The following is a 26,974-nucleotide window of genomic DNA, read 5'->3' on the forward strand; positions in this document are numbered from 1 at the left end:
GTGGTGTTGGTGGTCTCTGTAGAGGAACCATCCCTTTGCCTCCAGTGGGCGCTAATGGCTGCAGGGCCATTGCGGGAATCCAGCACACCTGTCCCAAATTCTCACGTGAGCACCCCACACACTTATGTGTGCGCCAGCAGCTGGTACTTCCGGCACAAGCAGCGTATCCGATGCGTTGCTGTGCCGGAGGTAAGGAGAAGAGAGGTGAACGGGGGTAGTCGCTGCTGCTGCTGTGGAGCCTGCGTTAGGTGACTTTCTTTAGTTTTTTGGTTTCTGGTGTGGGGGGAGCCTTACTATAGGGAGGGGGCATTACTATAGGGGGAGATTTACTATAGGGAAGGGGCATTACTATAGGGGGAGACTTACTATATGGAGGGGGCATTACTATAGGGGGAGACCTACTATAGGGAGGGGGCATTAATATAGGGGGAGACTTACTATATGGAGGGGGCATTACTATGGGGGAGACTTACTATAGGGAGGGGGCATTACTATAGGGGGAGACTTACTATAGGGAGGGAGCATTACTAGGGGGGAGACTTATTATAGGGAGGGGGCATTACTATGGGGGGGAGACATACTATGGGGAGGGGGCATTACTATGGGGGGGGACTTATTATGGGAAGGGGGGGAGACATACTGTGGGGAGGGGCATTACTATGGGGGGGAGCCTTACTATAGGGAGAGCACATGGGGAAGGGGCATTACTATAGGGAGAGCACATGGGAAAGGGGCATTAGTATGGGGATAACACATGGGGAGGGGGCATTAGTATGGGGAGATGTAAGATAACTGTGTTGGGGCACTTGATACTGTGTGGGGGCACTTTGAGGGCATTATACTGTGTGTGGAAACATAGAATATGTCCTTAAAGGGGTTTATGTGGGCAGAAAAAAATGGTTAGTATTGCACTACTAGTATTCATTCTGGCCTCATATCCTGTTTATTCTGATTGGACTGTGTCAGAGAGTGGCCTGTGTGGTGGGGTAGGGGGCGCCAAAAGCAAATTCCGCACAGGGCACCATCTACCCTAAGGCCGGCCCTGGCTCTGCTGACCTTTCTGCCATAGCTGGTGATGTCACACTACAGAGACAAAGCTTATGTTTATGTCCCCACATAGAGGTAGTGCACATTATGAGGTCATAGCAAAGGTGTAAAAAATGGATCAGATGCATCAGGCAGGAGCTCAACAATCTATGGGTCTCCCGTGCACTTGGATTGTCTCATTTAGTTTTAGCATTTTACCATCATCCATAATGATCAGTGAATTACTCCTTGTATCTGTATATAGCATCTGCAATGCCCACTGCCCATGGCTCCAGTTCTGCTTATTATCCTCCAGTATCTGCAGGCCTTCTGTTCGGTCAGTTTAACCCTATTATATGCTCCTTGCCATTCAAGGCTGTAATTTATTATTATGTCCTAAGGGTATATCTGTACATTAAACTTACTTTCCATTCTTAAACCTAACCTGAAAAAATTGCCAAATATCCAGGTCTACCAACACACATCTAGTTAATAAACTCACCTTGCCCTGTTCGGGTGGAGGGCACCCGCTAGTGTCTATGACTTTTTGCTCCAGCAATGCCCCCTGGTTCTGTGGCGGAGGCATAGAGGAGGCCTAGCTTCCTCCTGCTTCTAATTTATCATGGTTCATGCCTGGAAACAGGTGTAAACCATGGCTCAAATCTACAGGTGTAGATTTCTGTGCAAGCTCTGAGACAGGTCCTGCTGGATTTACTAGGAGCGCCTCTAATGCTGCGTTTACACAAAGCCATAATTAGCCCAATCGATTTTGAAGCAACAATTTGTTTTTTTTAACGATCAGCGTTTAGACGAATAAATTGTTAGAAAAATCGTTCGAAAATTTGTAAGAAAAATTGTTATTGCGATCGTTTTTAAGATCACTTAATCCCATCTTTCACAAAGGGTGAATGTTTGAAAGACACGAAGCCATCTGCGAATTTTTAGCGAACGACGATTTGAGAACATGTTGAAAGATCAAAATGAACAATTTCTTTCTCGTCGCTTGATCGTTTGCTGTGTTTACACAGAACAATTATCACTCAAATGCGATCGTTATTGCGAAATTCGAATGTTAATCGTTCTGTGTAAATGCAGCATTAGTATATCCCCCGGGGTAATTGGGGGGCAGGGCTTTATTTAAGAGCTAAGCTATATATACACCAGCCAGACCACTGCTTTTAGAGCAGAGTGGTGGTCGGTAACCTAGACAATAAGCTGTCAACAAGGGGAGGAAAAAAGCAGCATGTACGGAGGAGACAAGTTTGGTAAATGATTGTAGTTACAAAAATATTTATAGTGTAACTATATTAGCTGAGACTGGAATTCCCCCTTTTTAAGGGTGAAGTACATTGGTGTCTCCTTGATATATAACAGCATATACTGAAAAGAACAGGACACAATACTGACCGTGTGACTATTGTGCAACAATCTGTTGCAATGCTGATGACGCTCTCTTGGCAATAACAGCATGTCAGAACAATACCAAAAAGTAAGACGGCCAGTCCGCTGTTTTAGTAATTATTCTGAAGTATCTTCTCTTAGAACTTTGCAATATACGGTTCCTCTATTTCCCTCCCGGAAATGTATAAATAAACTAGGCCCCCTGTCAAAAAAGGTTGTCCCTGCACTGCTCAACCATGCCTGACGGTATGGACACGCCCTATTGACATGTGGGAATGGTAACACCCAGATGTCAATTATTCATAGTCTTCAGGAGGATGGCAATATGCAGGGTGCTCTCTTTCTGGCTTTTTCCATTTTTGGTGTGATAAGTAAAAGGCCACACAGCAAAATAATAAAAGGATTCTCTTTATATTTCAGTGTCACTATACAGGATATAGTTTTTTTTTTTTATTAAGTCCGAAGCTTAAGGTCTTGTAAAGCTACCAAAGCAGCATTTCTTCCTGATGCGCCCATAACACCTCCACCTGAAACAGAGGAAACATGTATGAGAGTCAGGTAACCTCTATTATATATATATATATATATATATATATATATATATATATATATATATATATATATACACACACTACCGTTCAAAAGTTTGGGGTCACCCAAACAATTTTGTGTTTTCCATGAAAAGTCACACTTATTCACCACCATACTTTGTGAAATGAATAGAAAATAGAGTCAAGATATTGACAAGGTTAGAAATAATGATTTGTATGTGAAATAACATTGTTCTTACATCACACTTTGCTTTCGTCAAAGAATCCTCCTTTTGCAGCAATTCCAGCATTGCACACCTTTGGCATTCTAGCTATTAATCTGTTGAGGTAAGCTGGAGAAATTGCCCCCCACGCTTCTAGAAGCAGCTCCCACAAGTTGGATTGGTTGGATGGGCACTTCTGGCGTACCATACGATCCAGCTGCTCCCACAACAGCTCAATGGGCTTCAGATCTGGTGACTGCACTGGCCACTCCATTACCTATGATAGAATACCAGCTGCTGCTTCTGCTGTAAATAGTTCTTGCACAATTTGGAGGTGTGTTTAGGGTCATTGTCCTGTTGTAGGATGAAATTGGCTCCAATCAAGCGCTGTCCACTGGGTATGGCATGGCGTTGCAGAGTGATAGCCTTCCTTATTCAGAATCCCTTTTACCCTGTACAAATCTCCCACCAGCACTAAAGCAACCCCAGACCATCACATTACCTCCACCATGCTTAACAGATGGCGTCAGGCATTCTTCCAGCATCTTTTCATTTGTTCTGTGTCTCACAAACGTTCTTCTTTGTGATCCAAACACCTCAAACTTGGATTCATCCGTCCACAACACTTTTTCCAGTCTTCCTCTGTCCAATGTCTGTGTTCTTTTGCCCATCTTAATCTTTTTCTTTTATTGGCCAGTCTCAGATATGGCTTTTTCTTTGCCACTCTGCCCTGAAGCCCAAAATCCCGCAGCTGCCTCTTCACTGTAGATGTTGACACTGGTGTTTTGCGGGTACTATTTAATGAAGATGCCAGTTGGGGACCTGTGAGGCGTCTGTTTCTCAAACTAGAGACTCTAATGTGCTTATCTTCTTGCTTAGTTGTGCAACGCGGCCTCCCACTTCTTTTTCTACTCTGGTTAGAGCCTGTTTGTGCTGTCCTCTGAAGGGAGTAGTACACACCGTTGTAGGAAATCTTCGATTTCTTAGCAATTTCTCGCATGGAATAGCCTTCATTTCTAAGAACAAGAATAGACTGTCGAGTTTCAGATGAAAGTTCTCTTTTTCTGGCCATTTTGAGCGTTTAATTGACCCCACAAATGTGATGCTCCAGAAACACAATCTGCTCAAAGGAAGGTCAGTTTTGTAGCTTCTGTAACGAGCTAGACTGTTTCCAGATGTGTGAACATGATTGCACAAGGGTTTTCTAATCATCAATTAGCCTTCTGAGCCAATGAGCAAACACATTGTACCATTAGAACACTGGCGTGATAGTTGCTGGAAATGGGCCTCTATACACCTATGTAGATATTGCACCAAAAACCAGACATTTGCAGCTAGAATAGTCATTTACCACATTAGCAATGTATAGAGTGTATTTGTTCAAAGTTAGGACTAGTTTAAAGTTATCTTCATTGAAAAGTACAGTGCTTTTCCTTCAAAAATAAGGACATTTCAATGTGACCCCAAACTTTTGAACGGTAGTGTGTGTGTGTGTGTATATATATATATATATATATATATATATATATATATAAAATTCTGATATTACTGTGTGGGGGCACAAATGGGGTACTATTACTGTGTGGGGGCACAAATGGGGCAGTATTACTGTGTGTGGGCACAAATGGGGTACTATTACTGTGTGGGGGTACAAATGGGGCAGTATTACTGTGTGGGGGCACAAATGGGGTACTATTACTGTGTGGGGGCACAAATGGGGCAGTATTACTGTGTGGGGGCACAAATGGGGTACTATTACTGTGTGGGGGCACAAATGGGGCAGTATTACTGTGTGGGGGCACAAATGGGGTACTATTACTGTGTGGGGGCACAAATGGGGCAGTATTACTGTGTGTGGGCACAAATGGGGTACTATTACTGTGTGGGGGTACAAATGGGGCAGTATTACTGTGTGGGGGCACAAATGGGGTACTATTACTGTGTGGGGGCACAAATGGGGCAGTATTACTGTGTGGGGGCATAAATGGGGCAGTATTACTGTGTGGAAGCACACATGGGGTATTATTACTTTGTGGGGGCACAAAGTCTTGCAACATTATTTTTAAGAGGGGATCAGGAGGGTCTTATTACAGTGTTAGGGCACAAAGGATAACATTATCTCTTTAAGGGGAACAAGGGGAGTATTACTACTGTGTGCACAAATGGGACATGGCTTTGTGAGGGATCTATTACTGTGTGGGGGCACTTAAAGGGGCATGGGGGGGGAAGCACAGACAAGCCATGGCTGTAAGCAGTCATCATGGCGATGCTGTGGAGTAGCTCTTTGGCAGCGGCTCTTCAGATGCAAATCCATCTATATGCAAACATTTCAGTGTAAACATTTTCCGCCTTGTACAACTGCCATAAAGTCTTATTACCTCCACCATAAAATAAGGGTGTCATGTCTGTGATCATTTCCATTTTAGATAATAACACTTTGCAGTTGGGTCTTCGCACGAGAACGATTTAAAGCGCCACATCATAAAATAATATTATATTGTTAAATCGGCTCTTATCTAAGCTTTATGAAGATGGCCGTCTGAGAAGTGCACCAGCGCCAAAAAATGACACATAAAAGTTACACCGCCTGGAATGGAGGTCATCAATGTTTACAATCTACGCGTCCGTTATTACCACCAGTCTGCCAGAACGGGAGGGTCACACAGGCGGAGAAGTGGCTAACAGCAATGCACTAAGGCTTCTTGTTTCCCTAGTTGCCTGGAATGACTGCCCACCAGGAAAGTGATGCTGCAGCAGAAATATATAGATATATGTGTGTGTGTGTGTGTGTGTGTGTGTGTGTGTGTGATTTTTTTCCTTTATGTATATTTTTATTCATATTTTAGGAATTTATTTAATTAATGCAGAAATGTGTAAGTGTTTAAAACTGAGCCACTTCAGCAGCTTCATAGAAAATGAATGGAGCTGTGCAGTGCAGCTCAATTAAGCAATGACTTTGGGGAACCCGGACTTGAGATCTTGGGGGAAAAGAGAGGTTGGACCCATCTCTTAGATATGCCCTATCCTGGTCTTCCTTCGGATAGGGTATAACTACCCCAGATGGGAATATCCCATTATAGGGGTAGTTCAACAACAAAAAAATTATTTCAACAAGTGATGCGAGAAAGTTCAAGAGATTTGTAATTTACTTCTATTAAAAGAATCTCAAGTCTTCCAGTACGTATCAGTTGCCGTATGTCCTGCAGGAAGTGGTTGTGGAACTGTATGTCAGGAACTGTCCAGAACAGTAGCAAATCCCCATAGAAAATCTCTCCTGCTCTCCAGACTGGAAAGAATACACCACTTCCTGCAGGACATACAGCAGCTGATAAGTAATAACATAAACAGTATCATCTACCAGTATATACAAGTCCCATTTACATCAATGGGAATTATACAAACTACATGAGACAGCTGGTTTGGCTATTTCTTTGCTTCCACCGATGTCCTGTGGTATCTTTCAAACAAGACATCTTAGGATGTAAATAATACCGTACCTGGATGCGCTCCACTGCCACACATATAAAGACCAGTTATTGGGGTCCTATAATTGGCAAATCCTGGTATCGGGCGGGAAAAGTACAACTGGTCCAGTGACATGCTGCCATGGAAAATGTTCTGCAAACAAAAGAACAAGTAGATCAGAAATGGGAGTAAAACAGTAGAAGCCTGAAGCTGCATTGAAATCTATTTTGGCTATTTGTCTGTAGCTCCATTATAATTTTTGGGTATCAGCAGAAATAATGGATACCCCTGCACAATATACTTCAAGAGGGTCTGGGCATATTTGAGCAAACACTGAGGTATTATAAAGGCTTTACGATATAGCCATGTTCACACAGTGTATTTTTTAAGACAAGAACCACCGTAGTTTGCAATTAAAACAACAGCCGTTCTTGTCTTAATATAATGCACTGCATGAAATTCTATGGGACCAACGGCCATTGTTCACACACTGTATTGAACAACGGCCGTACAAATAATTAACTAGTCAATTATTTGCAGCAGCTAATGCTGGACCAACGGGATACACTCTGTATACACTTCACCTGGGATCCCTTGCAGCCGTAGAATAATCTGACATGTCGATTTTGTGTGGTCGCTATTCATTGAAGACTGAAAGAGCAGACAATGTAAAGTGCGGCTCCGGACGGACTTTACATTGTCGGCTATGGGTAATTGGGATGTCGGAATGGTTTTCCAGAAAAAATTAACTTAAGTTAGAGATTGCGAGGGGTCCTATTTCCATACCGGCCCCCGGCTTTGTATTGTTATGCACAGCTAAAGATTACGGGTTAAGTCTTTCTGTACCATGTGTTATGTGCTGACCCAGGGGCGTAACTAGAACTAGCTGGGCCCCATAGCAAACTTTTGATTGGGCCCCCCCCCCCCAAACAACTGACCACTAAGCTGTGAAGAGAGAGCAATATGTATATATAGTATTAGGAAAAGCATTATAGCACCATGACCACTGCCATTACCACTATATTGTTACCAACCAAATCCAGTATGTTAGGATGAATAATACAAACAGTACCAGTTTACATGGGACAAATATTACCACCTATTACTGACTAAAACCCCCACATACTGAATAATGCTACCACTGCTACGGAATAAAATCCACAGTCCAATATCACCATTGGCCATACAGTGGCATGTATAGGCTCCACACAGGCTTTACACACCATAAGTGATTACAGTGCAGTTACAGGCGTCTTCTCCAATCGGAGTTGCTCACTTTTCCCCTTCTTCTCCATCCAGCCTGGCCACCATAAGGACTTCTCTCAGTAGGATCTGCCAGACAGTTTAGGTTCCTCACTCATGCCCCAATATCCTATGCATCTATTTGCTCCATCTGTTCCCTCATATAGTGGTCCCCTCTGTATTCATATAGTAGTTAGACAACTGTGTCCCTCATTAAGTAGTTAGACCCTTCTCTGCCCCCCCCATGTAGTACCGTATTTTTCGCTTTATAGGACGCGCCTTTTGATCAGACGCGCCCCTGATTTTAGGGGGGAAAATAGAAAAAAAATATTTTGCTCATTGTCACAGTTTGGAGATAGCAGCAGTGTGATTGGTGCCAATCCCCCCATATAGTGCCCCACATAGTAGCCAATGCCCCCATATAGTGCCCCACATAGTAGCCAATGCCCCCATATAGTGCCTCACATAGTAGCCAATGCCCCCATATAGTGCCTCACATAGTAGCCAATGCCCCCATATAGTGCCCCACATAGTAGCCAATGCCCCCATATAGTGCCCACATAGTAGCCAATGCCCCCATATAGTGCCCCCCATAGTAGCCAATGCCCCACATAGTAGCCAATGCCCCCATATAGTGCCCCCCATAGTAGCCAATGCCCCCATATAGTAGCCAATGCCCCCATATAGTGCCCCCCATAGTAGCCAATGCCCTCATATAGTAGCCAATGCCCCCACATAGTGCCCCCCATAGTAGCCAATGCCCCCATATAGTAGCCAATGCCCCCACATAGCCAATGCCCCCATATAGTGCCCCCCATAGTAGCCAATGCCCCCATATAGTATCCAATGCCCCCACATAGAAGCCAATGCCCCCATATAGTGCCCCTCATAGTAGCCAATGCCCCCATATAGTAGCCAATGCCCCCATACAGTGCCCCAAATGTAGCCAGTGCCCTCCATAGTAGCCAATGCCCCCATACAATGCCCCCATGTAGTAGCCAGTGCCCTCATATAGTAGCCAATGCCCCCATACAGTGCCCCCATATAGTAGCCAATGCCCCCAGACAGTGCCCCCATCGTAGCCAGTGCCCCCATATAGTAGCCAATGCCCCATACAGTGCCCCCATAGTAGCCAATGCCCCATACAGTGCCCCCCATAGTAGCCAATGCCCCATACAGTGCCCCCATAGTAGCCAATGCCCCATACAGTGCCCCCCATAGTAGCCAATCCCCCCTGCGACCAGAAAAACAACAAACAGGTTACTCACCTGTCCGCCGGCCCCAGCAGCTCCTCTCCCGACACTCCGGTCTCCCGTCATCCTCCGGCACAGGCAGCGGGGGACAGAGAGACTGCCGCTGCAGAACACTTCCGGGACACAGGCAGCGTCTCTGTACCCCACTGCCTGTGCCCGGAGGATGACGGGAGACCGGAGTGTCGGGAGAGGAACTGCTGGGGCCGGCGGACAGGTGAGTAGGACAGCGATCCCCTCCGCACGCCCAGCCCACCCCTCCATCGCCGCTTAGCCGATCAGGAGCCCAGGAAAGTGCTGCTCATTGCACTTTTCCGGGCTTCTGATCGGCTCAGCTGAGTAGCGATAGAAGGGGCGGGCGGAGGGGATGGCTCAGGGCCGCTCACTATGCATATGCATAGTGAGCGGCAATACAGGGGGCGGGGGCATACTTTAACGCGGGGGCCGGGGCCCCTAAGCCCCCGGGCCCCATAGCGACGGCGTACCCGGCCCCCATGGTAGCTACGCCAGTGTGCTGACCACTAAGAGGTACTCTTTCAGAAAATTGTTATACTTTTGTATGAAACGCACGAGACTGTCTACATCTGTCCACACCTGCAACTATACACACACCACCGCACACCTTGGCTTATTTTTCCCCTTCTCTAAGGGTGGCGGTAATGACAGTCCAGGTGAGTCAATTACCACTCCAGGTTGCCGTGACAAGAGCCCAAGGGACCCACAACAAGCCTGTAGGTTACCAATGATTTGGGGGCATAAACCGGCCATACACAAAAGCAGTTATCAACATCACACCTATTTGCTACCACAGCACTGGCGTCACGACAAATAACATCTACAGTAACTGGTCGAGTAATACAGATAACTAACTAACTGATTGGTGGGGGTCTGACTGCTGGGACCTCCACCAGTTACAGGAGCTCATGGCTATCTTCAGGAGTCCTATATGTGGTATAAAGCCAGTAGTTAAGATAGCTTGTGACGCCAATTCTGTGGTGTGCGGATAGTGATGTTCCTAAAGGGTCGGTAACCTTCCGGGTTGGTTGTGGGTCCCTTGGCCTCTTGTCACAGCAACCTGGAGTGGAAACTGAACAACCCGGATTGTCGGTACCACCACCCACAGAAGGGGGAAAAATAACCCAAGGTGTGCGGTGGTGTGTGTATAGGTGCAGGTGCGAGTAGAGATAGGCAGAGTCCCGTGCGTTACTATAAAAATAGAACAGCTTTACTGTAGGACTCTTGCAGTTGTACACTACACGTTATACAGACAATAATCTTGATACAGACTTTAGTGCCAAACTTAGTGCTTGAGGTAGGTACTTGAAAGAAATTGAGGAAGTAGTTGTAACAGTGCTTGTAGAAAGAAGAGAGCAGAGGAGAGGAGTTTGCCAGAGGAGGCCCAACCCAATGTAGCCTTGTACTCTGCCGGAACCTGGGTAGATATCTTTAGTAGTGAAGTGATACTCGTACTCACATTTAGACTGTGTCTGGCCGCCTTCTGCCCTCTGGTATCTTAGAACCCGTCCTATTAGGGTAGTACGAGCCCCAACCTGGTTATCTGGGTGTAGCTAGTGTCCGAGGTGTCCCAGTTACCTGCACTGCGCAGTAGGATACATAGACCTTTACTTTTACGGTTGCTTTGTCCTACTGAGATCAGCTCCTATCTCTTCAGGAGTCTGTCCTGCACTTTCTTGACGTGTTTCTGGTGTGGGCTAGGGTGTTCCTTGGTGGCTACTCTCCCTTGTTTGTGTTTAGCACTGCATAGTATAAGTGGTAGTGGCTTTAGAAGGAGTGTTGGTCTCTAGCTGCATCTGCTCACTCTGATAGCTAGACTCAACTGACTCCTGGCTTCTGCAGGAACGGTTTGCTTTGTGTCCTCTCTCACTGGAAATCTGACTAGAACTGAAATGCACTTCCTCTACCATGTAACTCCTCCTACAGGGGACCTTCTGTGGACAAAGAGAAACCACCCCCAGAGTCCTATCGGAAATTTGGTAGTTTAACAACATTTTACTTTAAAGAAATCTTTTTCTTTCAAATCAACTGGTTTCAGAAAGTTATATAGATTTGTAATTTACTTCTATTTAAAATTCTCTAGTCTTCCAGTACTTATCAGCTGCTGTATGTCCTGCTGGAAATGGTGTATTCTTTCCAGTCTGCCACCTCTTTTCAAGACAGGAACTGTTGAGAGCAGGAGTGGTTTTATATGGGAATTTACTCCTGCTCTGGACAGTTCCTGTCACGGACAGAGATGGCAGCAGAGGAGACAGAGGTGTCAGACTGGAAAGAATACACCACTTCCTTCAGGACATACAGCACATGATAAGTGCTGAAAGATTGAGATTTTTAAATAGAAGTAAATTACAAATCTATATAACTTTCTGAAACCACTTGATTTGCTGGATGACCCCATTAAATGGAAACTTTGACCATTGGTTCTAATAGTCTTCTATGGAGGACCATGCAGTATCATGTATATTCACACCCAACCTATAATGGTCGTAATAACCTGGGTGTAATCATTCCTTCCATTTACGTGCAACATTACAGGACGGTCGCCATATCGTTTTCTACTGATGAGGCCATTCCGATGACATATTCCCCTACAATCTTGCCAGCACATGTAACGAGTAGAATCTACGTACTCCTCCGGTGAGGCCGAATATCCTCTCCAGGTCCGGTGGGGTGAGGACGTCTCTGCCTATCACGGACGCCTTGAAGCCCGGAGCATATTTTTCTACCCAGTCGAATACTAACAAGAAAGATAAAATGGAAAACAATATTAGGACAAGTAATTTGTTTATCAGGTTCCGTTTACAGATTACGATACGGCAAGTGCCGCTCGGCAGCCAGCGTGCCGCGGTCCGGAGTGACCATCTCATACAATGAAGTGTTATTCCTCCGGTATAAAATTACAAATATACATCACATATATTGCTACGCAGTGACGGAGGGCCGGGAAGCTTTCCCAGTATCTTCCTCCTTATTGCCCTGCAAAAACATTTGTTCTTCTAATTATATTTTCCACTTGGAAGAAAATTGTTCACTTTAAGAGCCATTAGCTTCTTTTTAACCGTTTGTTTCCCAGACGGTAGCAGCTGAGATCTTATTTCTACGGCTTAGAGAGAACCTCTGTTCATTTAGATGGATTTCTATTGTAAAAGGAGAAGTTAGCTACTTCCTCCTTCCAGAATTCTTTGCTTTTCAACATGTAACAAAAAAAAAAAAAATCCTTACAACTAGAGATGAATGAACCTTTCAAGAATCAAAATCTAAATCAACAGTAGATCTGATATAAAGCAAGTTTTGCGATTTACATTCATTATTTTTTTTTTTAGTTATCATGGAAAACACGGCACTTCCTGTTTTCTGACTCTTTTTTCTCTAAAAAAAAACAGAAAACAGTCAGAACACAGGAAGTCCTGTGTATCCCAGGCCATCTGAGCACTCACAGAGAGAAGGCAGTCATGTGATTGATGGACACATTGAGCCGTGACTCTCTGTTCTGTGTTTAGTCTGTTTTTTTCAACCAGCACAAGTCAGAAAATCTGCCTTCAGGAGACTGGACCTGGATTTCTGGTAAGTATAGCTGTTATATAGCTGCCTTCAGGAGACTGGACCTGGATTTCTGGTAAGTACAGCTTTGTTTTACAGCAGGCTAATAACAAAAAAATAATGAATGTGTATTGCAAATTAGCTTTATTTCACATCTACTGCTGATTTGGATTTTAAAAGTTATAAAGACAGATACACTTTAACCTCTTAAGGATGCATGACGTACCCGTACGTCATGCGCCCACAAGAGGTGTTCAGAGCGGGGCCGCGCGGTGACCCCGCTCTGAACCGCCGCGGTCCCGGGTGCCGCGTGTAGCCCGGGACCGCAGGTATTAGCGGGCACGGCCCCATTGCTGTGCCCGCTAATACAGTAATCAGACGGAGCTGTCAAAGATGACAGCTGCATCCGATTACCGGACGCAGCACTTCCCTGGTGTCTAGTGGCGGAGATCGCTCCCCCGGGACGTTGTCCCGGAGAAGCATTCTCCGTGACTAGGGCCGGCCGGGGTCTCCGCCAAAATGGCGCTGATCCCAGCTTGGCACTCGGATGCTTTCGGCTGCAGCAGCCAAAAACATCCGAGTGCTGATCTCATTGATCTTTGCTGTATAACTATACAGCAAAGATCTCAATGAGAGATCTGTATACTTATGCTAGAAGTCCCCCAGGGGTAATAACCCAAACCCCAGGGAGAATAACCCTAACCCCAGGGGGGAATAACCCTAACTCCAGGGGGAATAACCCTAACCCCAGGGGGAATAACCCTAACCCCAGGGGGGGAATAACCCTAACCCCAGGGGGGAATAACCCTAACCCTAGGGGGAATAACCCTAACTCCAGGGGGAATAACCCTAACCCCAGGGGGGAATAACCCTAACCCCAGGGGGAATAACCCTAACCCCAGGGGGGGAATAACCCTAACCCCAGGGGGGCTTCTAGTATAAGTGTAAAAAAAAAAAGTGTTGTTATTAGTAAAAAGCCCCCTCCCCTAATAAAAGCCTGAGTCACCCACCTTTTCCCAGGTTTTAAATAAAAGTAAATAAATCAACATGTTTGCTATCGCCGAGTGCGTAATTGCCCGAACTATTAATTTATCACATTCCTGATCTCGCACGGTAAACTGCGTATGCGCAAAAAAATCCCAAAGTGCAAAATTGCGCATTTTTGGTCGCATCAAATCCAGAAAAAATGTAATAAAAAGTTATCAAAAAGTCGTATATGTGCAATCAAGGAACCGATAGAAAGTAAACATCATGGCGCAAAAGATGACACCTCATACAGCCCCATAGACCCAAGGATAAAAGCGCTATAAGTCTGGGAATGGAGCAATTTTAAGTATGTATATTTGTTAACAATGGTTTGAATTTTTTACAGGCCATCAGATAATATAAAAGTTATACATGTTACATATCGTTGTAATCGTAACGACTTGAGGAACATGCATAACAAGTCAGTTTTATCCCAGGGCGAATGGCATAAGAACAAAAAACCCCTAAATAAAAAAAATGCGTTTTTTTTGTTCAATTTCACCACACATTGAATTTTTTCCTGGTTTCCCAGTGTACTTTATGCAGAAATTCAGCCTATCATTGCAAAGTACAATTAGTGACGCAAAAAATAAGGGCTCATGTGGGTCTCTAGGTGAAAAAATGCAAGTGCTATGGCCTTTTTAACATAAGGAGGAAACAAAACAAAACGCAAAAACGAAAATTGGCTCCGTCCTTAAGAGGTTAAGACTGCTGGTGGTGGGGTGATATAGTTGGTCCCCCCCAACTATATCTATTAGATGCCATGTAGCGAAAGCCATAGCCTTCATATTTCTGTGGAAACTCTACTAGATTAGCAATGTATTGAAATATAAAAGTATAAAACCAAATGTGGACGCCACCGTTCTATCAAGAAGACAGGACAAGCGGGGACTATATACGGACAAGTGGGGACTATATACGGACAAGTGGGGACTATATACATCTATGAGGCATTGGTGACTATGTAACGAAATGACAGTGTCATGGCTGCTAAAAATGGATGCTATAAAATATTACCCAGTAACAGAACACGAGGAGTTAATAGCATAGCTACGTTTTATATCTGTACTTAAAATGGAGTTCTCGCTGACTCTATATAGCAATTATCTATAGCAATTATGGCCGTAGCGTTTTCATGTAATTTTGCAGTATATTCTAGCACCATAAAGCTACTACTATTATTATTAGTCGGGTATGTCTGCGGGGACACCGGCCCTTGGCTAGTTGATGTCTCACTTTATTATTAGTCTTTATGCTTACTCTAGATGTAAGTGGTGTATATTTATTCATGGACGCAATTTGGCTAGCGTCTTGTGGAGCTTAGATCATAAACCAATTATTATAATGACCACTTCTTGATTTAATATTAAATATTCATGTGCCAATTACAGGTCCTTAAAGGCGCCGTTTTAAGTGGCTCGGTCGCGAAAACGATGCGAAATATTATGAAGACGGAAAATGCAGCTCTGTTCAAATCAATGACCGTACACGAGCTAGCTTGAGTGACATGGTTTTATTTAGAGCTGAAGTTTCTCTTCAAATGTGGAGTCATATAGGCCATGCAGTGCTCTACTGGAAAAAAATATATGCAAATTAGCTCTCCTCAAGAAGGAAGAAAGGTGATGCCACCTATTGGAGACAGCATCCTTGCAAGTCAGTGCTGCGTCCCTTTGTATATTAGGTGGCACCTCTGGAGGGGGGGGGCAACTTTGCATATTTTTTCCCAGTGGAGCACTGCACATTAGACGCCACACACTTATGGGTGCTCTCCTCAAGGAGAAAGTGTAGCCCTTCAGCTGTACAACAAGGGCTTCACTACTAGCCAGCCAGCACTCAGAAACAGCTGTTACAGATGCAAAAATGTTTTCATAGTGGCAATGCAATAGGAGAGCTTAAGATAAATATGAGTAAATGTAAAGAGACTCTGTCAGTAGGTTTATGCTGCCCTTTTTAATGGTAGCATAAACTAGTGACAGAGAAGCTTAACAGAATGATGTATCACTTGCAGCTGACTTGGAATAACAAGGACAATAACTATTGTCTATTATGTGATCAGTAGTCCTGGATATTCATGAGCTCCAGCAAACCCAGCCCACAAGCTATTGATTGACAGTTATTTATCCGTGCTGTTTTTAAGCAGCCAACTGCCAATCAACAGCTGGGGGGCGGGGGGAGTGGTGCAGCACAAATCTCATTCTCCTGCATATTAGGAGAACGGCTGAACAGTATGATATAAGTAATACAATGATATGTTCAGCATTTCAGTCACTAGTTTATACTAGCCCTCATTTAAGTCAGAATAAACCTAGTGACAGATTCCCTTTAACAATCTATAGACTCGGAAAACTGTATGTAGACCGTACTATGGCCAAATCTTAATATATTATATATTATATATATATATATATGTTATATATATTATATTCCTTAGGCACTGTATAACGATATTAGCCTCTGTACAGTGATTTAGGCACACTATTATTTAATGTACAACACGGTTGTATTATTTAGGCATCATTATAGCAATATTAAAGGGGGATATCCAGGATTAGAAAACGCTCAGCTACTTTCTTGAAGAAAAAAAACAGCGCCACCCCTGTCCTCAGGTCGGGTGTGGTATTGCAGTTTAGCTCCTTTCACATCAAGGAACTGATCTGCAACTGAGGACAAGAGGGTGTTGTTCCTGGAAAAAAGTGGTCACGTTTTTCTAAGCCTGGACAACCCCTTTAATCTCCATTTTCAATGGGAAATTTGTCGACACTACAAACAGCATAGTTCAGTTCTTATACATATATTATGATATTTTTGTACGTTGCTACCAGAACAATATCCTGTTTATTACGCCAAACCTTGTCTGCGGCGTTAAACCACCACGTCCCCTGTCGCTATAAAAATAATCTGATTTCTCAGTAGAAGCCACTGTCACAGCCGTAAATTATATTTAAGTTACCAAAAATACGGAAGTTGAGACATTGCAGAATATCTATGTGTAAATGCTGGCTTATGTATTCATGGGGAAAGTGTTAGGAATACAAAGTAGAAATATTCTCAGCAGTAAAGAGATTAAAGAATTTATTTATAAAACTGGGATAATCCTTAAACCATGTTATTATCCCGGACAGCACTTTATAAGTTCTGCAGCATGTTTATTGGATTACACTGCAATTTATGGCTGTAATATGTGTGGTTTACTAGTATGCATTAGCTTCTATCTGGCAGCACATTAAAGCAACAGCAATTTAATAGTGAGGATTTGCACCCTGGCCTAGATAACACTACATACTCTGTACGGATGGCAGGAGGACTGTGATAACATCTTAATATATATATATATATATATATATATATATATATATATATATATACACACAGATATGGAATATGCTACAAATTATTTGTATATCGTACTGTGCAAAAAAAAAAATAAAAAAAAAATAGGCCACTCTCATGTTTCGTCAATTTTTTGCTGAAATTGCATTACACAGATGTCCCTCTCTGGAGGACCCGGCAGATTTTTACATTACATTGACAGACTATTGATTTCATTGCGGTAACAACACTCCACTCTAAGCACAGCATAGGTTGGGGAAGCCGCAGGTCACACCAGCAGTGGAATTAAAATCCCCTTTATTGAAACACACGATGCGTTTCAAAACCGGCCCTGTTTCCTAAAGAAAAAAAAACTGGTCCGGTTTCGAAATGCATTGGGGGAGATTTATCAAACATGGTGTAAAGTGAAACTGGCTCAGTTGCCCCTAGCAACCAATCAGATTCCATCTTTCATTTTCCAAAGAGTCTGTGAGGAATGAAAGGTGGAATCTGATTGGTTGCTAGGGACAACTGAGCCAGTTTCACTTTACACCATGTTTGATAAATCTCCCCCATTATTGTGTGTGTTTCAATAAAGGGGATTTTAATTCCACTGCTGGCGTGACGTGCGCTTTATCAAACATTCGCTGTGCTTTGAGTGGAGTTTCGTTACGTGGATCTATCGCAAGGAAATCATAGGAGAGGCTGCGGTCTGTGTCTATTCTTATACACTGTGAGTAGTTGTTCCTCCCTCAATCGTTACACAACCACATCAGATGAGTGTCCCCATACGTCTCCTCCTTTAGTCCACTGCCACTGGAAATCTGCACCATGGAGCTCTGTCTTTTCTTTTATTGATTTCATTGGACAGCATGTAATGCTTTATATTACCTGCGGAGAGCTGCAGGGAAATGGAATGCTTGCTAATGTATTCCACCACAGATTACAGCCGATCATTGAGGTTGTAAGCAGCCTGGGATAAGCATAGATTAGTTTAACTAATATAATAAACAGGATTTTGCTTATTGTCCATGTCTCTATAAACCCAGCCCTGCCTTTTATAAACAAATTGTATCCATGTTAATTCCATTTTATGCAGTATTAGCCTCTTAGACCCAAGGCACGGGCAGCCGCATCTCCCCAGAGGTTTCCCCAGCAACAAGGTCCTCTGCTATGAGTCAGCTGCTGAACATTTTCGGTTCCCCTTTTTGTGGTAATATATGTTTGCGGCTCGGAATTGTTGGTAAATACCAGGAAGTTTATCTATACGTAACATTTACCGTTTCTGGGCTAATTTCTATAAACTCTCATAGTTTTAGTAAGTGTTGAGCGAGTGCTCTGGAGTCAAGCTTCTTTCAATGCTCGAGTGCATTTAAAGGGGTCATCCAGCACTACAAAAACATGGCCACTTTTTCCCTCGGTCTCCAGTTCAGGTGTGGTTTGCAATTAAGCTCCATTTACTTCAATGGAACTAAGTTTGAAACCCCACCCAATCTGGAGAAAAGAGAGGGGGAAAAGTGGCCATGTTTTTGTAGCACTGGATAACCCCTTTAATAGCGAACCCCATTGAAATCAATGGGAGATTTGACCATTTAACATCGGCAGAGCGGAGGGTGCCTGGTTAACATATTACATTTTTCGGTTCTATTTTTTGTTTATTTCGTCCCTTGAAGGGATGTTTAAATGAAATATACAAAAATTAGAACAAAAAAATGTAATAAGTTTTTGCAAAGCACACAGTATCCTAGCAATTGACGGCATATCGCCAGAGTTCTAATGTGTCTTGCAGAAACCCTTCTAATTTTCTCAAATTTTTGTATATTATACTCTTCAGCCGTCAGTTATTGAAGGTTTGCCCTTTACCCGAGCCCCACGAGGTGCTCTGTCGAGCATTGAGCTTGATCGAGCACTCCGATGCTGTACTCGACTGAGCATGCTCTCTCAACACTAGTCGTAATGCTGCTCTTGGCCTTAGAATGAGCAACATACTGTACATAGAAAGTGATGGACCAGCTGTATATGGAAGAAAAGTCTATAAGCAAAAGAATATAATGGAGATCCTCACGATCTCATGGACTAAATCAAAAAGTCATGACTTTGGTGACCTACTAAATAAAATTACATTATTACTGCAGCACAAATGCCCAAAATCTAAAACTCATGTTCCTCATATTCTGCGAGCACATGCTAGTATTATGTGAATGATGAATAGCGTGAGTGTAATGTGGCATCCATGCAAGAAGAGCAAATGGGATGTCATCTGTTTTATACTTCTATGTATGATATACATGTCCTCTTAGAGGAAGCTTAAAGGGGTTGTCCATCGAAAATCTTTTTCTTTCAAATCAACTGGTTTTAAAAAATTAAATAGATTTGTAATTTACTTCTATTTAAAAATCTCAAATCTTCCCATCCTTATCTGCTGCTGTATGTCCTGCAGGAAAGGCTATTTTCTTTTCAGTCTGACACAGTACTCTCTGCTGCCACCTCTGTCCGAGACAGGAACTGTCCAGAGTAGTAGCAAATTTCCCCCAGAAAACCTCTTCTGCTCTGGACAGTTCCTGTCTCGGACAGAGGGGGTGGCAGAGAGCACTGTGTCAGACTGAAAAGAAAACATTTCCTGCAGGACATACAGCAGCTGATAAGTACTAGAAGACTTCAGATATTTAAATAGAAGTAAATGACAAATCTATATAACTTTCTGAAACCAGTTTATTTGAAAGAAAAATATTTTCACTAGATAAGCCCTTTAACCCTTTAAGGACGGGGCCAATTTTCGTTTTTGCGTTTTCGTTTATTTCTCCTTGTGTTTAAAAGGCCATAGCACTTGCATTTTTCCACCTAGGAATGTGATTAATTAATAGTTTGGGCGATTACGCACGCGGCGATAGCAAACATGTTTATTCATTTATTTACTTTTATTTAAAACATGGGAAAAGGGGGGCGATTCAAACTTTTATTAGGGGAGGGTGTTTTTTAGTTTTTACTAATAACAATACTTTTTTTTTTTTTTTTTACACTTATATTAGAAGCCCCCCTGGGGTTACGGTTATTCCCCCCTGGGGTTAGGGTTATTCCCCCTGGGGTTAGGGTTATTCCCCCTAGGGGACTTCTAGTATATACACTTTGATCTCTCATTGAGATCTTTGTTGTATAGTAATACAGCAAAGATCAATGAGTTCGGCACTCGTTTGCTTTCGGCTGCTGCAGCCAAAAACAAACGAGTGCCAAGCCGGGGTCGGCGCCATCTTGGAGCGGACCCCGGCCGGCTTCAGTCACGGAGATCGCTCCTCCGGGACAACGTCCCGGAGGAGCGATCTCCTCCACTAGACACCAGGGAACGGCTGCCTCTGGTAATCGGAGGCAGCTGTCAAAGCCTTTGATTACCTAAAAGCCGTGTCCCGGGCTACACGCGGCACCCGGGATCGCGGCGGTCCCGCTCTGAACACCCCCTAGGGACATATGACGTACCGGTACGTCATATGTCCCTAAGAGGTTAAAGGGGTTGTCCAGATTAATATTAGTAATATAAGTATTCACAATGGGGGAGGGAGTGCAGAAAATAAAAAGCATGTACTCACCTGCCACCTATTCCCACCAGGGCCAATACTCCAGTGCCCCCCCCCCCCCCTTACTCTGAGCTTCCTGCTCTCTGTCCAGACACAGGAAATGATAGATTCATAGGGACAGTTATGGGAGGACTCTTTCAGGGGACACAAGGGGCTGGGGGATCCAGTAAGTGTATGCTGCTGTGCCTCTGCAGGTGTACCGAAGCATTACCCATCACTGGACGCCAGCTGTCCTTCAGAGCAGAGAGACGCCATAGAGAAAAGTGGTAGGGGCAACGACTGGCATTTGAAGCTGCTTGTTTGTGGCCAAAAAATAAATAAATTATATATATATATATATATATATATATATATGAGAAAGAAGAGTAGGTAGTAAGGCGTGATAAAGCGTCATTTACCATTATCTGCATATCTGTCTCTCTCCTCGTCGCTCCATGTCCGCCCCTCACTCAGGGTGTACGGTGTATACTGTGAGAACATGGAAATAACATGGCATCCTGGAGGAGCGAGGGTCGGGTCCAGTGATGAGGGGATACAGAGCTCGATCATAGGCCTGTGAAGAGTATAGGAAGCTGTGGTTATGTTTCATCAGGACCAAACAGAGGTTCCTGGGATCTAACAAACAATCTGTTGTGGTGTCCTACAGTTAAGTGCTTTAGGCACCAGTCGCAAAGTTATCCCTTCAGTGGTAATGAGGCTGCATTCTTTATTTGTACCACAAGTTGTCACTGTTATGTTTAACTATTGTTTTATGTTAGACAGCTGTAGTCATGTAAGGGTTACTGTTTATGTACCACCTGATCTGTACCAGCCAATGCTGTTCTTTCCCTACCCTTACACAACACAACAACCAGGGGGACAGGTCAGTCTAGTCAGGAGTTTGGTAGTAGACAGACACTTATGGAGAACACGGAGACTTTCTTTTTTAAAGCAACACTTATCCTCAAGATACAGTGCTAAACACCTACAGAAAAGACGAGTCAGAGATCACCCCAACCCATGCCGTGATCTCTAAAAGTGCAGGACAGTATCCTAAGGCAGAGGAAGTGATCCGGATAGAGCAAAGCAGCTAAAAGCCTACGCAACGCAAGTGATAACGGGACAACCTTGGACACTTCGCTCAACTCAGGTAACCAGGACTGGGGCTTGTGTCACCCTGATAGAACGGGTAACTTGACACTGCAGGGCAAAGGGTGGTATAACGACAAAGGTTCAAAACATGGGTACAAGTATTCTTCTTCTTTCAAGTTTTCTCTTCAAGTCCTGTCAGCCGCACTGCTGTACACTGTGTAGAGGCTTTACCTGGTATTGAAGTTGTTTCTATTTACTTCAATAGGGATAGTTGCAATACCAGATCCAGCCACTATTTAATGTACGGCAGTGTTAGTGGTATGAAGTGTACAACCTGTTTAGCTGAATACTGGGGGGTGACAGAAGTCATAAAAACCCTGTAAACCCATTGCTCTTCATATCTTAAAAATTGCATTTCCATCACTCCCAGTCCACAGTTGTCAGGGCATGCTGGGATTTGTAGTTTCCAAACAGCCGGGGAGCCATAGGTTGGACGCTACTCTTAACCTTGTCTTGTTACTGTCTGTGCACTGGGAACATATTTCTATAAACATGGGCCTTTATCAAGCAACAGGTAGTATAATAAGTTGCATGCAGCCCTAGGGTGTCCTGGAAAACATGGATAGAGGCATAGGTCATAGAATGTATCCATGTCTTACCAGACTCCTTTGGGCTGCATCCAACTTCTTCAGCCACCGGAAATCAAATGCAGAACAATTGGACTCCAGCATGCTCATCTCTATCGTTGACAAGCAAGGGGAAATCCTAGTGATTTACATTGCTATGACTCAGGTTAGAGTTCCTCTTCTGTTAGGGTATGTGCTTCATACACAGCTCAGTATACAATGTAATCCATATGGAGAAAACACATTTGTTTACCGTTCAGACGGCCTCCCGTTCCTGGCGTCCTCATAGGCTGTATTAAGCATCTGCATGTTCTCACTGTTTAGATGGATGGAGCCGCGGTGATGGGGCATTGGTTTGCCATCTGGTGTGTTTGGCATAGACAAGAAGTTTGGTAACCGATCCACAGCAACTAAAACAGAGAGAAAACTCAGTGTGATTTCAACAATAAAACCATACTTTAAAGGAGAAGTCCAGCAGGGAGGAAATTGATGACAAGTAGTAACTCACCTCTCCCCGTGCCTGCGGTGAGCGACGGGACCATCCTCAGGACTCCGGCCGGTAGACATTTTCCTGGCTTGTCCCGGCTGATGGACTGGCTGCTCAGCCAATCAATGACTGGAGCAGCATCCCGTCCCCATCACTGACTGGCTGAGCGGTCAGCCCATCAGCCAGGTCGTGACGTGTCATTGCCAGAGAACCCGTCAGGCGTCCTGCAGCGTCCACTCTCCGCAGGCATGGGAAGAGGTAAGTTAATACTTGTAATCAGTTCCTCCCTGTTGGCTGCCGGATTTTATAATGCGTCGGACTTCTCCTTTAACTAGTAAAAAATCTTAGTAACATTGTAATCAGGGCAGAGGGGACATCTATGTGTATAACTTATTACTGTGCTTAACGGGGGACTCTTTTTACAAAATAAAAAGTTATACACTTGTCTAATATGTTTCCTGAATGAAATATTGGTCAGCTCTTTCTCTGCACAGCGATGATCCCATTGGCTTCGGAAGAAAGGATTTTTTCTTTTAATATATTTATTTTTTTCTCATTATTGTATCATTTTTATCATTGCAAAGAAGTTCCAATTAGTTTTAAAATTATTTTTTTTTATACAATGATGAGGAAAAAAAATAAAAGATGTATATACAGTATATATATATATATATATATATATATATATATATATATATATTATCATTGTAGTAAAAAAAAAATTAAACTAATTTGGACCTGACTGGGAATTCTTTGCACTTGATACAATAATGAAAATAAATAAATAATTATGTTTCATTTCCATCAGGGGAATCGAACCAAAGAAAGAACTGTTGCTATTGCAGGTGATTTTATATCTGATTGCAAATGGCAGATTCTGTCTGATAGCTGAGCCAGCAGGAGGGTGGGCAGCATTGAATATTCTAGAAGGAGAGGGAGGAGAAAGCAGTGGTGAGGAGTGCTAGAGTGAGGCACAAACGCTGAGGCACAACTCCTCATTGACTCTTCATTACAGTAGATCTCCTTGTGAGCATATTACAAAAGGTAAGCTCATAAGGGGACCCCCAGCTACAGAACACTGTCAGCACCTCAGATAGGGCCCGGGTGCTGCCAGATTCTCTTTAACTCTTTGAATGGGGGTTAGAGAACCTTCTCTAAAATATACCTAAAAACACCATGCCTGTGCCAGGTACTTTGTGAAGGACGTCTCGAGATGCTGAAATAAATCACTCCATGAAAAATCCACAAGTAAATAATGAAGACTGAGCTCCCCATATCTGCTTACACTGCAGCTTCCACAGCTCATTCACTACCCAGATCCAAACAATGTAGTCATTACGTTTTAATAGTGTGACAAAATACATTTAGATTGAGGAATTTCAGCATTTTTTGCCAATGACTTCATTGCTCAGCATATTTACACAAGCAAAAAATAACCCAGCAGCAGCGGCAGGCGAAGAAGCACTTATTACAGATTGTTCTATTCAGCCATTGTGGAGAAGAGCAGGTGCACCTACGGATTAGATGTAAGGTAACACAGCCTATATACATTGCATTGTGCTTTAGCCCCATTGACCTAAATAGACTTTGTACATGAGTGGCGCTCTGCCTGGACACAGAAGTACAATAGATCATTGTTTTCAATCCCAATCCCCCAAAATGAATAACTGCACTATTTTCACCTAAAGTTAAAACTAACAGTCAGTTCCAGGACCGTGCTTGTAATCCAAATCCACTTTTAAACCAAAGCAAATTTTCCCATAAGAAATCATTAAAATGCAGACAATTGGTTCCACACCCCAAAAATAATATTTTTTTATTCTGAATAACATGTAAAATTAATGAAACAAACATTAAGAAACAGCTGAATATGTGATATTATAAGCTACTGTGCAGTATAGCAATCAGCATGTGCAGTATAATGTATAGTAGGGGAATAAACCTGAAAAAACAGCAGCAGTTTGTAGATACAGGATTAAGTTGCAGATCCCCATAATGCAGTAGCGTAGTACAACAGGCTAGAATAGAGAAGCAGGGCTGCTGTCAGAGGTCTGTGTGGTCACATGACAGCAATGTGTGTACAGCATGGACAAATCAGGAAGTGAGATCACAGTGACAGAAACCTTTCTATACAGCAGTGTGAATGGCTGAGTATAAGTGCGGGCAGATTATAGCAGCAGTGTGTATAGCTGAGTGTGAGTGCAGGCACATTACAGCAGCAGTGTGTATAGCTGAGTGTGAGTACAGGCACATCATAGCAGCAGTGTGTATAGCTCAGTGTAAGTGCAGGCACATTACAGCAGCAGTGTGTATAGATGAGTGTAAGTGCAGGCACATTATAGCAGGAATGGAGAGGATGGGAAAAACAAGGGCTGACAGAGACTGCAGGCATATGTGGGCACAAACATGCAACATTCTCTGTCTGGGGAGAGAGGGGTTACAGCTATGAAGAGATTACCTCCGCAGTCCTGTCCCCTGATGTAAGCCCCAGCCTGAAGTGGATCTGCTATGATTTGGAAGGTGAGGGAGACTTCCTGGGTCAGAGTACAGTGCTGTAAACCCCGCTATGCAGACCATGCCTTTCCCCCACTCTGCCCCCCACCCAGTACAGGGAGCTCTTAAACCAAAGTCCTAGGATCCACCTTTAATTTGGTGCTGCATTTTCCGACATTTTTGAGTAAGAGAGTCCTTTGAGCCCCCCGAGACACTAGAGCTCCAGTGTGACTCTGCCCCCTTTGCGGCCATACACACATCCTAATGCCATTGCATGAACACAGACATCCTATTGACCTGAATAATATTCACAGCTTAGCGTCTCTGTGTAAATGGATCTATCAGCATTTTACAGAGCAAGTTTCTGAGATCTCTTACAGAATTACAGCCTTTCCTGGGTAGATAAATAAAAGCGGCTGCCATTTATTATTCCATTATTACCCCGCCGCTCGCAGACACATTACCCCGCGCCTTGGATGAGATCATTAGCACCAGAGTAAATATATTTTATTTCGTTAGCTAATTGCCATAATTGAGTCTCAGTAAACCTACCATTTATTTTGGTAACTGGGGACTTGGCATCAAACTGTGTAATCATTGTTATAAAATCCTCCGGCAACCGCTCCTAAAGATAAAAGAAAAAACACAAAAACTTCTTTATATATACAATATCACAAAAGATTTACAGCGTTGCTGGGTGTTTAAGGGTGGGTGCAGATTTTCAACTAATAATGTATTACTCCAATGGATCCATAATGATAATAAATTAGTCAACCTTCGCCTTGATTAAAAGTCTCCGACCATTTTATATATACAGCTCTTATGCAGACGTATGTGTCGGTATTCCTTGTTAATATTCCATGTTAATGTACCTTGTAGAGTGTGTACCTAGGGGTAGGGGCAGATGGACGAAAGTAACTTCAGAATCAGACTACACAGGGTTTGTTTGTAGTCTGTAACCATGGAGAAACATAAACTGCGATATTGACAATTCTGGCAAATGTAAGATGGCCAAGTGAATGTAACACACAGCTTTCATCTTCCTACTCAGCAGCTTTTCTATCCTCTCACCCTCTGATTTGTCTTCGTATGCCACAAGTCAGTAAGTCAGTCAGTCACTCACCCTGAGTCTCTTCTTCCTCAGCTTCTGCAGCTCCTCCCATCTGACCTCTCTCTCTGTATACTGCAGGCCACTCACCCACCCTCAGAGTCTCCTCCCCTCTTCTTCATGGGCAGATTCCTATAGCTCCTCCCATATGACCTCTCTCTGTATACTGCAGGCCACTCACCCACCCTCAGAGTCTCCTCCCCTCTTCTTCATGGGCAGACTTCTATAGCTCCTCCCATCTGACCTCTCTCTGTATACTGCAGGCCACTCTTCCTCCTGGGCAGGCCCAGCTGTACCTGCACTTAGATATGTGGTAACTCCTACTCCTTGAGAAGGCATAAACCCCCAGACATCACTCCTTTATTCCTGACTGGTAGTTTTGGTGAAAAATGCAGCAAGTCGGCCTTAGTGCTTTCACATAACAGGGCTGGATTTCATTCCCAGTCTGACTCTGCATACATAGGCCTGCAGAGGAGCTGAAAACACAGAACGACAGGAAAGTTTAAATTTAACCATTAAACTGAAGCAGTAAAAATAGTTGCAGCAGTGGCCAAACTATTAATAGATGGTAAAATAGAAATATCTCCTCTAC

General features: G+C 43.5%; 1 protein-coding gene across 1 annotated transcript in view; it reads right to left on the minus strand.

Moving 5' to 3' along the window:
* Positions 1 to 2,819: 2,819 nt before the first annotated feature.
* PYROXD2 (pyridine nucleotide-disulphide oxidoreductase domain 2) overlaps positions 2,820 to 26,974 on the minus strand; it is a 55,363-nt gene continuing 31,208 nt past the window's right edge. The window contains exons 11-16 of the mRNA XM_069978925.1: positions 25,827 to 25,899; positions 22,548 to 22,704; positions 20,996 to 21,150; positions 11,784 to 11,890; positions 6,679 to 6,799; positions 2,820 to 2,954 (exon numbers count right to left, since the gene is read on the minus strand). Coding sequence (XP_069835026.1) covers positions 2,881 to 2,954; positions 6,679 to 6,799; positions 11,784 to 11,890; positions 20,996 to 21,150; positions 22,548 to 22,704; positions 25,827 to 25,899 — 687 coding nt within the window. The 3' untranslated portion in view covers positions 2,820 to 2,880. The remainder of the gene's footprint in view (positions 2,955 to 6,678; positions 6,800 to 11,783; positions 11,891 to 20,995; positions 21,151 to 22,547; positions 22,705 to 25,826; positions 25,900 to 26,974) is intronic.

The sequence above is a fragment of the Dendropsophus ebraccatus genome, chromosome 8 (assembly GCF_027789765.1).
Source record: "Dendropsophus ebraccatus isolate aDenEbr1 chromosome 8, aDenEbr1.pat, whole genome shotgun sequence".
Classification (NCBI taxonomy): domain Eukaryota; kingdom Metazoa; phylum Chordata; class Amphibia; order Anura; family Hylidae; genus Dendropsophus; species Dendropsophus ebraccatus.